General features: G+C 21.6%; 3 protein-coding genes across 3 annotated transcripts; 1 reads left to right on the forward strand and 2 right to left on the reverse strand.

Annotated features, from left to right (window-relative positions):
• Positions 1 to 1,732: 1,732 nt before the first annotated feature.
• On the reverse strand, positions 1,733 to 2,935 carry LOC122853742 (nucleic acid dioxygenase ALKBH1). The gene is made up of 4 exons (XM_044154160.1): positions 2,794 to 2,935; positions 2,611 to 2,722; positions 2,374 to 2,527; positions 1,733 to 2,321 (listed from the first exon to the last, which is right to left on the reverse strand). The coding sequence occupies exons 1-4, from the start codon at positions 2,929 to 2,931 to the stop codon at positions 1,733 to 1,735; spliced, it is 993 nt and encodes a 330-aa protein (XP_044010095.1). The 5' UTR covers positions 2,932 to 2,935.
• Positions 2,936 to 5,402: 2,467 nt separating this feature from the next.
• On the forward strand, positions 5,403 to 13,761 carry LOC122854649 (activating transcription factor 3). Its single transcript, XM_044155495.1, has 4 exons — positions 5,403 to 5,591; positions 11,905 to 12,166; positions 12,257 to 12,384; positions 12,520 to 13,761. The coding sequence occupies exons 2-4, from the start codon at positions 11,926 to 11,928 to the stop codon at positions 13,024 to 13,026; spliced, it is 876 nt and encodes a 291-aa protein (XP_044011430.1). The 5' UTR covers positions 5,403 to 5,591; positions 11,905 to 11,925; the 3' UTR covers positions 13,027 to 13,761.
• LOC122854650 (protein transport protein Sec61 subunit gamma) lies at positions 13,537 to 16,350 on the reverse strand. Its single transcript, XM_044155496.1, has 4 exons — positions 16,245 to 16,350; positions 15,735 to 15,866; positions 15,535 to 15,637; positions 13,537 to 15,443 (listed from the first exon to the last, which is right to left on the reverse strand). Exons 2-4 carry the CDS (start codon positions 15,826 to 15,828, stop codon positions 15,434 to 15,436), a joined length of 207 nt encoding a protein of 68 aa, XP_044011431.1. The 5' UTR covers positions 15,829 to 15,866; positions 16,245 to 16,350; the 3' UTR covers positions 13,537 to 15,433.
• Between the last annotated feature and the right edge of the window lie 35 nt (positions 16,351 to 16,385).

The raw sequence follows: 16,385 nt of genomic DNA on the forward strand, positions 1-16,385 counted from the left end.
GTTTCAATTCATTTCACTCGTTTATCAAGTATTTAAAAGCTTGTTATTTTATTTTTTATATTCAATATTATTTATCTAAATTGATATAATGGCTGCAAAAAAAAATCAACATTTGTTACTAGTAGCTATTTTACCATAATAATTATATTACATTATATATTTGTTATATTTATTATCTTTTATTTAATATTATATCGTTTTTATTTTTTAAAAATTTAGTATTTTGCATGAAACTCATACAGCTGACTTCATAAGGCGATAATGCTTGACATTGATTGAATTTTTCTCAGGGTAGATGAACAGTAAGTAATTATATTACATTTGTTACATTATTTTATTTAAAACATTTATCGTAGTTTTTGAAACCACAATTCATGATAATATTTACGATTGAACTATAGATAACAGTAAGTATTTCCATTTTTAAAACAAGTATCAAATTTGATTATTTGACTATTAAAGTATTATTAAAGTTCAGTCATTTATTTAACTTACGCTGAACGTCGAGCAAGTGGTCCAGGCATAGAATCTAACATTTTAAATATTTGATAATTATATTATTTAATAATCGTGGGTTATTGTAACTTTTTTTTCTCTCATTCGCAAAAATAAAAATAATATTTTGACACATCATGATGCAATTATTGCAATGTAACTTTGAAGTGTATTTTAACGTGGCATATATTTTGGTAAACATAAGAGAAAAATTGTTCTATGCACTAAAAAAAGTACCTTACAAATAGTTAACAACAACATATAAAAATGAATATTTTACCAAAAAAATTATATTTGATAGTCTATAAAGCCACGACATAATATATTTTCACTTGTTAGAAATTATTTAAAAATTATTTGCGCAAACTATCTCGTGGTTTTTATTAAAAAAAAAAAAAAAACAGTATTCATTTTTTTTTTATTTTTTATTTATCTAAGATAAAATAAAATCATCAAAATGTTGATAAATTAAAATTAATTTTTCGTTAAAAATGTCTAAATTATTGTTTAGTTAAAAAATTATATATTTTTTTTTTTTTTTAAATATATATTATGAAAAGTATTTTGAATTTGGAGGAAAACAAAAATATCAAAAATATAATGACAATGGAAAATCGTGGTTACTACGTGTACGGATTTGAGACTGATGAAAGTTTGACAATTCGTGAAAATATAGTTGTTTCAAGATATAAAAAAAATTGGGAAACTGGAATTTTCGGTAGTGCTTGTAAGGATATTCTTGCTCGTATGAATATAGCAAATTTTCAGCAAATAAATATCAAAAAAAGGTAACACTAATAATTTAATTAAAAACAAAAAAATGATATAAATAAAATAAATAATTTAATTTGATAATTTTTGGAGTGATTTAAAGTCTGCTTGAAAATAAAGATGGCTAACAGAAAAATAAATTCACCCTACGGATGTCTTAATTCAGCAATTGAAGAATCAATGAAAATATTAATAAAACCAAAGAAAAACATTGACATAAATTCAACAAGACAATTAGTCAAGATAATGGTTGATGAAAATCCAAGAAAAATACTGTATTCAAATGATTTTCTAACTAACATTTCAATAATGGTTTGGGATTTTATAAATTTATCAAATCTTTTAAAATAAACTGATGGAAAAAAACCTATTTAAATATTCAATTAACTAGTATTTTTTTTAGCACTAGAAAACATTGCTAATAAATATATTACAAATTTAAAATATATATACAAACAATTTACAATCAATTAGAATGATAATTATCAGTTAAACTTGTCTGTCCAATTTTTAAAACTTGTCTAATATTGATGTTAATACGAGCATCATCAATATAATCACTAGCTTTATTCCAATCATCAGAATCAACAAAAATATTTGCTTCATCTGGGTTATCCTGTTTCCAGTTTAAATTTTCATCTCGTAAAATTTTTGGTACACCATGATACCTCAATCGTGATTCACCAGACATAACAATAACATCACCAGATTTAATATAAATTGGATATGCTGGTTCTTGTTGACTCAAACCACCAATAAGAAAAATTGCTGTTTGTCCAAAACTAATTGAAAATAATGGAGCATCCATATTATTTTCAGAATGATCAACATGTCCAGCAAGTGTTGAATTCATTCTGTAATAATTAACAATTGCTGCTTCAGCATTAAAATTATTAAATCCTAAATAATTTGATAATAATTTTGTCATTTCATTCAACTCATATGGTACTGGTGATTTATCATTTTCTGAATAGTATTTTGTATCCCAATTGTGATGATAACCAAGTGTTGCCCATCTTAATTTACCAACTATATTTTTACTTTTTTCATTGTCACTGTAAATTAATATAATTGTATTAACAATTTAACTTTTTTAAATTAATTTACCTTTTGTAAATACTCCACCAGTTTTCTTGATCATCTATTATATCATGAGCATCAATGTTAAGTTTATTTGGTTTTCTTGAGTAATCCCTGAGGCATTTGGTGATCCAGTAACGTTGTCCAATTGAGGTGAAAGGATTTCTGATAAAAATCAGCCCTACCCAGTTGTTTAATACAAAAATACTTGTTGATTTTATGGATAAGCTTTAATAAATAATAATTATATGTAATTTAATTTACCTGGAATGTCTGTAAATTTGTAAATTTTCCATGTTGATGTTGCTTTCAATCCCCACTTGTCAACAATGAAGGTCTTGGTGTTGTCTACATCTTTCACATCTACTTGAATAACCTCAAAATTATAACAAATGTAAACAAATATTATTTCTTTTTTGATTAATTTAATAATTTTTTTTATATTACCTTTTTACAAGCACTGTCAATGTCAATTACATCGTCAAGTTTTGGTGGAGGGTTACGACTTTTATAATATTTAAAATAATCTTTAAACATAGTATTTTCTTTTTTTTTTTTATTGTTTACAAAATTAGTTTCAGTCATATGGGCGCTGACATTTTTAAATGGTCAATATATTTTCTCTCTCTCTTTTTCAATCTTGTGTTGTTAATTTTTAATTTTTAATTTTTTTTTGTAATGAAATCATAAATATTAGTTAGTAAATATTTATATTCAGAATATATATTTTTTTTTTAATCTCATTTTATATTAGTTTATTCAATTAAAAAAAATTAAATATCTCAATTAAATTTTAACACTATAAATTAGATTTTAAATTGAAAATATAAAAACGCAATTTTCATTTAAAAAAAAAAAAAAATTGATTTCAGGATTAGATGATAAAAAAATAACAAATTATCATATTTAACTCGTCTTGCTATTTTTTTTTCTACTGGTTTTTTCAACCTCGTCACATAAATTTTCTTTACCCTTTATAAAAAAAATATAATATTTAATATTTTCATTGAAGAAATGCCATTTAAAATTATTTGAAAGTATAAAAATAAACAAAGCCAGAATATGTCTGTCTCAAATTACGATAATAATTTTTTTTTTTTTTTTAATATAAATATATGCCATGATAAATATGAGTGTTCAGTAAAACTAATTAAAATACCACATGATTTGTTGTATTTTATTCAAAGATCATAAATCAATAAATATTTATTTATATACATTTAAATAATAAAATAATGAAAAATAATAAACTGTCATTTGTCAAGTGCATGCAGAAGCAAATTTACATTTGAAATAATAAAACTATTTAAAAAAAAGAAAAAAAAAAACGACGTAATTCTAGTCAGGTATCTATTATTAACCACATTGTTCAACATATCTGATCGATCATAATCATCATGAGCAATAAAATCATGACAGGAAAAAGCTCTACAATTTTTTCTCGCATTTTTTTCAATGGATCATTATCAATTTAATGCTCATTTTTTATTTCTTTATTTTAATAATTCCTCTATTTTTATATGTAATTACATTTTTTTTTTTTCTTTTGTTTATATATTTTTTTTTCCTTTTTATTTAATGGTCATTTGAGAGCCCATCCCATCATATAAATCTTGAGGAATTTTTTTTGTTAAATAACACATGACTAACTTTAATATAAACCATAATTATTATTTTTATTAAAAAAAATAGTTTTATTTATGAATTAAAGACAAGTGATAGTAAATATTTATATTTTAACATAAGCTATATTAAGTCATTTTAAAGGTTTTTTTTTAAGAAGTCGTAAAGTTTTTTTAAACAGCTAAAAAAGTCAACTTTGATTTGATTTATAATGATTCTAAATAATTGAGGACAATATAATTATTATTTAATTAACAAATTAGAAAAATAGTTTTTTGTTTTTTTTTTTTTTTTGTTTCAATAAAATTGAATGCAGTTTGAAAATAATATAAGGATAATCTCAGTGATATTGCATTATTTTATATCTCATCGTATATAATAAATTAAATAAATAAATAATAATAAAAAATAAATAAAATAGTTACGCCTACATTTGCGCGGGAGTCAAGCTCTGGAATATATATATATATAAATTTATTTTCTCTCTCAATCGAAGGACAAACCTAAATATAAAAATAATTTATAAAAATTATATTATTTAAATAATGATAATTAGAAATGTTTTTAATGATAAATTTAATTTTCAATTATCATACATGATTATCAAAAAAATTAACAATTAAAAAAGTAAAGAAATTATTTAGACAAAATTTAAAACTCGAACAATTTTATAATTTTTTTTATTATAAAAAGTTACATAATAAAATAAATAAAAAAATTATTTATTGTTAATCATGAAAAAAAAAAAAAATCCTCTACAAAACTAAAATTAAAAAAAATTATTATTTTTGTTTAAATATACTCGACATTATGAAACATCAAAAAATTTATCAAAACATAAACTAGCCAAATAAAATTTACTTGCCAATCAATCTCATTTTAATCTACAAAAAAAAAAAAACAAAAATGAAAATTCAAAAATTCTAATTCTTTTGATGTCTGCAAATAGAAAATATTCAATAATTTAAATATAATTATTATATAAATAAATAGCCACACATATGAGGATAAAATTTAAAAATTTATTTGAAATATGATAGTAAAAACCAAAAAAAAAAAAGAGTTTGACTTTTGTGGTTGGTGTGTTTAGAGGGATCATCTCTGACAGTTTCATGTCAACAAATGTCGTCTTGAGTAGTGCCACACATAGTCACACCCATGTGTATACCAGTAATGAATAAATAAATAAAATAAAAAACATAAATGAATAAAAAACTAAAAAAAAAAAGAGTTATATTATAAAAAAAAAAAAATTAAATAAAACGTGATCAGTGTGTATATACAAAGTCACACACAGCTTCACACACTCTCTCCCTACTCTTGACTCTCACTTCTTGTCTGACAAATCAGCTACAAACTCACGTCACTAACAACCAATCAACACTCATTTCGATGACGACTGTCGCTAAAAATAGAGTCGTATATACAATCTAGGCCGGTCGCAGCCGTTGATACACCACAGTCGTGCGCCGGCAGCCGACAAATTAACAATTATTTTTTTTTTTTTTTTTTATCAACAAATAGTTTGTTTTTTTATTTTTATTAATTTTTGATGTTTACCAGTTTGTTTACATTATTTAATTTGTGAAAAAAGGATTAACAATTATTGGAATATACATAAGGTAAATTAATATTAATATTTTCTTTTATTTTAAATTAATTTTTATCATCTAATTTCATAAAAAAAATTTACTCATTTTTTTTTTTTTTTTTTTATTATAAGTCTTTCTCAGTATTTAGAGGTTTTTTTTTTTCGTACTGTCAAAATATATATTTTATTTTAATTGATAAAGAAAACAATATACAAACAATATTTTTAATTGTGTTAATAATGTGGCTGTTGAGTGACACGTGGGTTTTATTCAATATCAACTTGAGAAAAAAAATAATAAATTATATCGTTGATTATTATCAGTATGATAGGTGATAAGATAAATTAATATTTATTATTATCAAAATTATAAAAATTTTATATCCTTGTTTATAAATTTCGTTGAATTTTTTTTTTTTTATAGCTCCGTAAATGGTTGCCTTTAATATTTTAACGTTCTATAATTTATTTTATTTGAAAAAAATATAATAAATCTAAATGGAAGTTTTTTTTTACATATATATATTTTTTCCATGTGTTTTCTAATGAAAGCGAGTGTGTATTCTTTGAAAAATAACTAGGACATGTATAAACAAAACGTGTCTTTCATGATTGTGAATATTTTATAAGTATATTTTTTTTTTTTTTGCGGCATTTTTACTGACTGTCATTACCAAGTATTTATCATGCAATACATAATAATAATAATTGCAATTTTCTTTGGTCTTTTACCGACATGATAATCTACGAGAAAATTTGTTTTTTTTTTTACAATTTTAAATCGTAAATTTGCATCTAAATAAATATATCAATATAAAAAAAAAATATATAATTTAATTAAAAGTTGAATTGTCAATAATTATTAGTATAAAAAAAATGTAATAAAAATATATTGCGTTGGCGTTATTATTTGTCTGAGTTTAAAAAAAAAAAAATAAGGAAAAAATAAATTAAATTCGGCAATTTCAAGGTTCATTCGTGGCCTTGTTGTCTGAATGTTATCGATTTTTTTAGATTCGTTTGTCCAATTCATAAATAATCATTTTATCTTTTTAATTTTTTCTTAGCAATTTTTTTTTTTTCTCTTCGCATATCGCTATAATAATTATGATAATCATATTTATCTTGATGATTTGTTTTTGTTTTATTTTATTAATATTAAAATATTATTATTGTTTTTTAATAATATTCTAATCACAAACTGGCCGGTGGAAATTTTGCATTCGTTATGAAACTACAAAGTGTCTCATTAATGCAAATGACAAAGTAATTGCGAGAATCTTTAATTTCATTAAATGGTTCATGTGTAGGTGTGTACATTGTTGCTGATAAAAAAACATAATAATAATTCTTATATAAAAATATATACTTTTTTTTTTTTATTATTATTTAACTCGTTGAAATTTTTTTTTTCTTTTTGTTTACTTATCTTTCTCTCTCTCGAAAAATAATAACCGCGTTGCCAGGATTTCGTAATTTTTTTATAACAAAAAAAAATCATACATGGGAAAAATAAAATTAATAAATAGTTTTGTTTTTAATTAAAAGGATCATATTTAAGATATAATGATAATAAAAAATCTTTATATGATCAAAAAAAAAAAATGTTTTAACAATATTTGTCGTAAAAGTTTTTTGTAACATCTGGCTCATAAATTTGCATTTAAAGTTGACTCGGTACATTTAATATATGTCAAATTGAAGCAAGCAGCCAATCAAATGATTTATTGTGTTTAAATGAAATAAAAAAATAAATAAATAAAAATTATACCTACAGCATCTTTAAAAATGATATTAATAAAAAAAAAAAATAAATGTTATTTTAAAAGTTCAAAAATTTGTTGATTGATTAGGGTTAATTTATTTTTTTTTAATTAAAAAACAAGAATTATTGTTTATTTAAAAAAAACGTTGAGTGACTTTTGAATTTTGATAATATTTATTTATTATTAACATTATCTTTTGATGATAAATTTATTGAAAATTATATTTAAATAAATGAGCCGACAATTTATAGTACATAAATAATATAAATATTAAATTTTACTTTTTTTTTTTAATGTCTAGAAGATAAATAATAATAATAAAAGAATAATAATGCACGTTTAAAACCCTTTGACCTCAAACAAGCCCTCATGATAATTTTTACTTGTTGCAATGATGCGGGTATTTAAGGGTGCAATCAATCTCTATTAATAAAAGTCATTTTAATTTACACTTAATAAAAAAACCCACCACTCATCACTGCTATTTATTATTTATCTATAATTTTTATTTTTATTTTCACACGTCCTTTGAATGAACATATTTTTTTCGGTAATAAAAATCTTAATTTTTTTTTTAATTTAAATTTTTTTTAAAGATCATTTTAAAGTCATGGCTTTTACCGACAGAACAATATTGTATAATTTTTTATTATTGCATTCTCTTGTATTTTAGTATACGTTAAAATAAAATTAAAAAAAAAAAAAAAACATTGAAACATTATATTGTGCCGAAACAGGAAGCATAAATTTTATGATAAACACCAAGCGTATTGTGTGTGGTCAAAACATAAAATTAGAAAGAAAAAAAAAAATAAATATATTTAGAAAAGTTATTGCATGAGAAAGACGAGTATATAAAATTTGAAAATAATAGAAAAAAAAAAAAAATTAAATGTTTATTGTTCATTAAAACATGCTAAGTTAAAAAAAAGTAAATTTTTTTTTTTTTTTTTTTCTCTAAAACTGAATAGTACTGCGTTTATTTAAATTTAATTATAAATAAATTAATTTTTTTATGGAATAACTATTCAACAATATGCAGTTAAAGATTAAAAAAAATAATAATAATCTTTTAATAGTATTTTAATTAATTTTTTTTTATCGTATATGATATAAATCATATTTAGATACGATATTAATTCATAAATATTTTAATTTACTTTTTCAAAACAGCCTTGGTTCTTCTTTATTTATATATTATTTTTTTTTGTTGACTTAATCATTTCCTTTGGCTCTAAACTAAGCACACATTGTCATTTTGTTTCTAAACATTTTTTTTTTTTTTTTCTTATAATTTAAATAACAACATCAATTTATTTTTTCTTTTTTCTTGCACAATAAAAATCTTTGTCTTACTTTTCCACTCAACTGGGTGTGAAACATATCACATTGACTACAAATTGCTTTTTTAAATATTGACTATTTTATTTGACAAATGAGTTATGACTTTGTTAAATTTTTTTTTCCATTAAAAATAGAAAAAATAAAAAACTAGTCCAAAGATAAATGAAAATGAGTAATGAGAATTTCTTAAATATTTTATTTTTTTTTTTTTTTGTTGTGTGTTGAAATAATTGTAGTTAAAATTTTCTAGTGATTTATTTGTAAAAAAAAAAATCATGAAATGTGTATATGTGATGGATTCAAAAAAATCATGATAAAATATTTCTTGCCAGATGGTCTTTTGCCGGCAAGGCTTAATGCACACGTTGCGTAATTCAAGATGAGCATACTTGCTCCATTTTAAATATATATAATTTTTTTAAACAGCATTACACTGTTCTACTCGGTTGGTTTATTGTTTGCTTTATACTTGGCTTTATTTGCCGTTAAAATTTCATCTTATAAATTTACAAAAAACATTTTAAATTACTTGTAATTATAATACTCAATTCATTCATCAAATTTTAACTACCAAAAATAAAATTATGGAGTTATTTTACTCCAGACGAAATTTTTCATATAAAAATTAATTATCTAATTAAAATATTTTTACAATTTATTTGATTAATTAATACTATTATCAATTTTTTATTTTATTTTTTAATTAATTGTGTTTTATCAAACGGAACAAAATAACAATATTGATAAATTAAATTAAGGTCAGTTTTTTTTTAAATGGGAAATTTTTAATTATGGGTTTCTGTACAATACTATAGAATAATTTATTGACTTTTTTTTTATAATTATTTTATTTCTACAATGTTGCTCTTTTATAAGTAATTCAATATTATTCTTTTTTTTTTATTTAATAATATATAATCGCGTTCGTTCTCGATAAGCCTGACATTCAATATGCAAAAAAAAAAAAGTAAATTAAAATAAAATTGCGTGCTCGAGTCACGTTATTAAATAATAACTTGAAAATCTATTTTATTTATAGTTTAAAAATCTCTTTTATTAATAATTTTAAAAATAAAAAAATAATATTTAATTTTTAAAATATTATTCTTTTTATAAATTATCCTTCTTATTTTTTTATAAATTTTTTTTTTCGTCTTTCATTGCCTTTTGTTATTTAAATTTATTGTTAATAGTTTGTAAAATTTTTTTTATGTTTTCCAAGCTATCGTTAAACCAAGTCTTGGAAAAAAAAAGTTATAATCGCAAAATTAAATTATTTCTATTTTTGATATTTAATAACCTTTGCATTTATACACAAATTTTTTTTGTTATTCCTAAAAAGTTTATTAACATTAAAAACTATTAATATGTATTTTTTTTTTTAAATTTTCCACCGGAGTTATACAAAACGATAATGTACACATTTTTTTTTATTTCAGATAATTCTTTTATCCAAATAAATAACATAAATTTATTGCCAATAAAAATAAAGGAAAAAAAATTTTTTTTTTTTATTAATAAATAAACTTTACAAATAAATTAAAGATAATTAAAATTAACAAAAAATATTTATTTATTTAAATAAAATATTATCATTTGATACTTTCAATAAATAATTTCAGATAAAATTTTTAGCAATAATATAATTACTTTTTTTTAAATATTAACAAATTGAAAATATAAAAAAAATTCTACTCTTTTTTTTGTATGCTAAATTTTAAATAAAAATTTAAAATCTAATTTCCAAAAATATATAGGTCAAATCATGTTTTTTCTGATGATCAAAATAGTTAGCTATAATTTAATTTTTTAAAGCTTTATCTTAAAATGGGTGTGTGTGTGGCAACCACAAAAATATAATATAATAAAACGTAGTCCATTTGTGTCTGTCATATGAAAACACGAAATTTCAACGACCAAGCCAACCAAAATGAATAAAACAGCATGAAAGTTGAGAAGGTAAACGACTGAATAAATGATTAAACCACCACTACACATATTAACAAATAAATTTTCAACAGTTCAACAAAAAGAGAAGGGCAATATATAAGCCGGATATATATATATATAAAAAATAAAAATCAAAAAAAGGGCATTAGACATACAAGAGAAGAGAGTTGCTTTTAAAATTCTTACGAAATGAAATTGATCGTGTCCCTTGTTTGGCAAACTTTACCAAAATCAACAGCCCAAAACACTCAAATAAAATATAGTATATACATTTTTTTTTTTTTTTTTTGCTTTTATAATCATTACATACTTACTTGCCATTACATTTTGTATAAAATAAATTGTTAAATATTTTTTTAGCACTCAATAATAGACTTGTTTTATTTTATTCTTTTCTAAATGAATGAAAATTTAAATTAATGAAATACCACACCCTCGAGATATATATAGTTTATTTTAAAACTACCTGAAATTATAATTTTCAAGTTGAAAATAGTTCTTGACAGTCTCATTGACATAAAAAAAAAGACCACCCAGTTTGATAAATTTTTTTACAACAATATAATTTTGTGTGTCACTTAAAATTCACCTGCCACACACATTATTCTTCTTGAAATTATTAAACAAATTTTTCTATTCAATATTTTTTTCTCTCTCTTGTTAATTTTGCTTTCACGATTTATATATTTATTACGTCATTTTATTGAAGGTCACAATGAATATTGTTACATACTAAAAAATTCCAACAATGAATGTGTTGGTATTATAATAAAAGTACTAAAAAAAAAAAAAAAATCACGTGTAAAAAGTCAATGCTGAATGAAGACCTAGAACTTTGACAAAAGAAAAAGAACTTTTTAAATTTTAGATAAATTAAAAACGGAAATATATTTAAAAAATAAACAAAATGTAATTTTTTTTTTTCATTGTATAAGTTGTTATTGTTGTTGTTTTTTTTTATATCTGAAAGCATCCGTTAATTAAGGTTGATTTAATTTTATTATTCCCAAAAATCCTAATCATTTTGTTATTTTTGGATCAAAAAAAGAAGAAGAATAATTTTACGACCTCGAAATAAACAAGTTGATTTTTGATTATATCACAGCCTTTCTTATAATTTGAAGGCCAAGCTCATGGGAATAATAATTTAGTCATGCGAAAACCCTTTTTTTATTTATAAAAAAAAAAAATTTATTGTCATGTTATAAAAAGTAATAAATGTTGAAAAAAATATACGCATAACAAATTAATTAATATTTTTTTTTATTTTTATTTATTTTACAGATTCAATGATAAATGTGAATAATGTACAATCTAAATGTAAATATAAATCCTAGCCAAACGGCTGCCGCGAATCTTCTCGGCGTCGCGGCGGCTGAGGTCACACCGAGGACACCAGAAATTGTTAATTCATTAATTGCAATGACAAATCCATTTGATGGTTTTAATCAAGAACGTAATAAGGGTAGAAGAGATTCAACAAGTTCAAGTGGTGATACAAGTCCACCAAGTGTACAACATACTTGTAGTCAACTTATCAAAGAAGGTTAATTGATTAAATAAAATATTCATCATTTAATTAACACTTTTTCATATTTACATTTCATTTTATTAATATCTATTTTTTTTTAATTAGGATTAAAACTTACACTGCAAACTAAAAGACGAGCTAGTGAACGTATTGATGATGTCAATAAAAAAATACGAAAAGAAGACAGTGGTGATGATGAAGATGATGAAGATTCAAGCAATAATAATGCCGGGGTAAAATTAAATATTTTCATATATATTTAATTTTAAACCCTTTGAAGAAATATATTTATTTTCTTCAAAGGGATTTAAAAAGTATAAAAAAAAAATCTCATCAAAATGTAATTGATTTATTTTTATTGTTTTTAGTTAACACCTGAGGATGAGGAAAGACGAAGAAGACGTAGAGAACGTAATAAAATAGCAGCAACAAAATGTAGATTGAAAAAACGTGAAAAAACAGTTATACTTGTACAAGAATCAGAAACACTTGAATCACAAAATCATGATTTAAAAAATCAAATACAAGAATTAGAAACACAAAGACGTAGGCTTGTTGATATGTTAAGTTTACATACACCAACGTGTATCAAACAAAATATTAATAATAGTGATAATAATTATCAACAATTTAATAATAATAATAACAATAATAATAATATAAATAACAATAATAATAATAGTAATAATGATCATGATCCATTATTATTACCAAGTTATCAAGATAATTTTGTACAACCATCACTTAATCAACCCCAGAATTGTGTCACGGATTATACAGTCAAGGTTGAAAATTACGATACAACTGGACAAGATTTCTACAGACAAGAAAGTCCATTTGTTGTCCCCACCTCAGACTCAGGATGCACAGTATAGTTTTATTTTTTATTATTTTATTTTATTTTTTTTTTTTATTATAAATCACCTTGATCTCTACATGGTCTCGAAAAACGAGTCCTGAAGAGTAGGTTTTCTTTTTTTTTTTCCTTTTTTTAATTATTATTGTTATAATGTTTTTTTTTTATTTTGTTACTCAAAAAAAAAAAAACAAAAAAATCTGACAAAAAAAAAGAAAAGACTATGCATTCCATGGACGAATAATTTCGATAGATTTTAAATGTTGGCGACTTTTTTTTTGGATATTTAAAAAAATAATTTATAGATTAAAAAAAAAAAACTAACGTCCACAATTTTTATTCTGAGTATTAAAAATCGTTTATCATTTTGCTCTCTTTTTTTTTTTTTTTTAAATTTCATTATGTATTATTTTTTCTTTGTAACTTCTTTTTTATTTATTTATTTATTATTATTTTTTTTTGAAGACACCTTGAGACATTCCTTTGATACCGTGGCAGCGATTGTATAGTTGACAAAAAAATGAATAAAAAAAAAAAACGTCTTCGTCGTATCAAAATCTTAAATTTTAAGCCAAAAAAAATTAAAAATATAAAAATAAAAACAATACAGAGAAAAAAGAAGTTTTTTTTGTTTACAAAAAAAGAGAGTTGAGTTGTGTAACGAGTAACGAGTTAAAGTGCAGGACACATTGCTCGATCTGAGCAAATAAAAAAAAGAAAACCAATCAAAATGAAAAAAAAAAAAAATCATATACAGATTATAATAACTTTTCTTTTTATATTTTTTTTTTTTGATTTTCATGTTTAATTATGAAAATATGCCATGGTGCTTTAATAAGATGATATACCAACTTACTAATAAGTCTATCAGATATATTTAATTAATATTATTTTCATTGCGTATGTATGAATATTTTATAGCAATTTATATAAAACGTTATTTAACGTAACTAAAAATTTATTTTTATTATAAATATATATTTTTTTTAACTACGACATACCTCTGTGTAACTCTTAAGTTATACTCCAGTCAGTATCGTTAAAATTTTCAAATTATTTTCATGAAAAAAATATATACTTAGGTATTTCGATTTAAAAATTTTGCAAATTTCGATTTTTTAAAATTTTTAAATTTTCCTTATTAACTTGGAACAACTGGAGAATCATATGATTATTCAGTGATGAAAATACAATAATTACTTGAACATGTTACGCGTTTTCATGATTAGCCAGGTGTTAATTATATGTTATGATGAAAAACGATGTTAAAAATTAACAAATGAAAATTAAAAAATTAATAATAAATACTTTCTTGATACTCATTATCTAAAAAAACTCTTTGAGTATAATTTTAATGGCTTTTATAAAAATTGTCAATAATTATTGAATTTGTTAATGCTGCCATTATTGGATGCACTTTTTGAGATCTGCCAAGTACGTCCATTATAATTCATAGCTGACATTTGCATTTTTTTTTTTTTTATTTTTTTTAAGATGAAAAAAAAATTGTGTTGCGTTTTGAGTGTGCATTAATTTAAAAAATAATAAATACTTATTAGCAAAACTGCCGATGTGTTACAAACAAAAAAAAAGTTAATATTGTAAAGTTATTATTTAACAATATCTTTAAATATTTTGTCAATTAAAAATTTAATTAGTTATTATTATATATTTATTATTCATTTTTAAATTAATGCACACTCTGTAATAATTTATTAATTTTAAAATAATTTTATCAAGCATATAATATGTTATTGTTTTTTTTCTTTTCTCTAAAAATAATATACAAATTATAACCAGCTTTGAAAATAACTTCTTTTTATAAATAAATGTATAAATAATAATGTTTAAAAATCAAAAAGAAAAATATTTGCAGAAAACAAAATAAAAAGTGCCTTGAATACTATTTTTAATTTTTTTATACTATTTGTTTTTTTTTTAACCTGTAAAATTTGCAAACCACTTCTACTGACAGCCCCAGTGAGCAACAGCATGTTAACAAACAATTTCATTTATAAAATGTTAAAATTTAATTATTTATGTTTTATTTTTCAACATATAGCTGATTAATAATTTTGTTATTATTTTTATTTGTTAGATAATTAATATAATTTTATTTTTAAAAATAAAAAATTCAATAGTCAATTGAAATATTCTTTTTTAATTATAAAATTCATTCAGCACATTTACACAACTTATAAAGCCACAATTAATTCACGATATACATATTTATTAATTTTTTTTTTTTATAAAATTGTTTATTTCTCTTTTATGAAATCATATTCAATTTTTTATTATTATTTTTTTTTTATTTATAAATATAACTAAAATTATAACTGATAATTAAGAAAGAAAAAAAGGTGGAAGTGATCAAAATATTTTTTTTAACAATAAATATTAATTTGTTTTAATTTCCGTAATATTTATTATGATCCTCTGTAACAAATAAAAAAAAAAACAAATTTAAATTACCAACAGAATATAACTAATAATAATTATTCAATTTTTTTTTTTTTAGTTTACTTACACAATGATATTGTTGATTGGAATATGGATAAGTTTAACAAAAAATCCAATGAATCCCATTATGCAAAAACCAATTGCAGTTGCAATAGCAATTTTGTTGAATTCTACCAAGAAAATACAAAGTAAAATAGTCAAATTAGTTGATATATTTAATGATATAAATAACAATAATATTTTTCTAAATTTATATTAACAACATACCTTTTCTGTCTGGTTTTGTACATCTTTTGACAAGTCTGATGCTGTCCTTGGTGAACTTGCGGCTTGGCTCAGTGAATTTTTTAACTTGATCCATTTTTTATTGTTTTTTATGTTTATTTTAACAATAAAATACTGAAAAATAAAATTAAAACAATTAATAATAATAGCAACAACAACAACAACACAGACGTAAAAATATTGAGCATAAAATGAATGACTTTTTTGTTGTTTTTTTTTTTTAACATTAATTATTATAAAACGAATTTAATATTAATAAATGAAATAAATAGAACATATAGCCATTTAACACTGACAATGATGATTACTCGACAGATTGACACGACGTTACTATTTAATAAATTATAAGTTAATAAATATTATTGATAATATTGGTTTTTTTTTTTATTTTAATTTTCACTTGAGTGTTGTTGAGATTTTTAATATTATAAATATATTGTTGATTATATTAATTATTGTTTAATTATTTTTAATAATTAAATTATTACTCACAGTGGTTATTCCTTGAGAAAACTTTATGGAGTGTTTTTTTTTGACGTCTGATATGCCAACCTGATCGTTGTTGTAAAATCTACGTGGAGTCGACACGTAGTAATGTCACTTCCGCTAGTGTGACGTCGTACCGTCCGACAT

Source organism: Aphidius gifuensis, linkage group LG4, assembly GCF_014905175.1.
Source record: "Aphidius gifuensis isolate YNYX2018 linkage group LG4, ASM1490517v1, whole genome shotgun sequence".
NCBI lineage: Eukaryota > Metazoa > Arthropoda > Insecta > Hymenoptera > Braconidae > Aphidius > Aphidius gifuensis.

What these genes read in the sequence shown, in the direction of transcription:
- LOC122853742 (XM_044154160.1), bottom strand. Translation starts at nt 2,931, where the DNA reads ATGACTGAAACTAATTTTGTAAACAATAAAAAAAAAAAAGAAAATACT. An exon ending in CAAATTTACAGACATTCCAG is followed by an intron (nt 2,528 to 2,610) that starts GTAAATTAAATT and finishes ACAACTGGGTAG; the next exon opens with GGCTGATTTTTATCAGAAAT. An exon ending in TGGTGGAGTATTTACAAAAG is followed by an intron (nt 2,322 to 2,373) that starts GTAAATTAATTT and finishes ATTAATTTACAG; the next exon opens with TGACAATGAAAAAAGTAAAA.
- LOC122854649 (XM_044155495.1), top strand. Translation starts at nt 11,926, where the DNA reads ATGTACAATCTAAATGTAAATATAAATCCTAGCCAAACGGCTGCCGCG. An exon ending in TAGTCAACTTATCAAAGAAG is followed by an intron (nt 12,167 to 12,256) that starts GTTAATTGATTA and finishes TTTTTTAATTAG; the next exon opens with GATTAAAACTTACACTGCAA. An exon ending in CAAGCAATAATAATGCCGGG is followed by an intron (nt 12,385 to 12,519) that starts GTAAAATTAAAT and finishes TATTGTTTTTAG; the next exon opens with TTAACACCTGAGGATGAGGA.
- LOC122854650 (XM_044155496.1), bottom strand. Translation starts at nt 15,828, where the DNA reads ATGGATCAAGTTAAAAAATTCACTGAGCCAAGCCGCAAGTTCACCAAG. An exon ending in TACAAAACCAGACAGAAAAG is followed by an intron (nt 15,638 to 15,734) that starts GTATGTTGTTAA and finishes TTTTCTTGGTAG; the next exon opens with AATTCAACAAAATTGCTATT.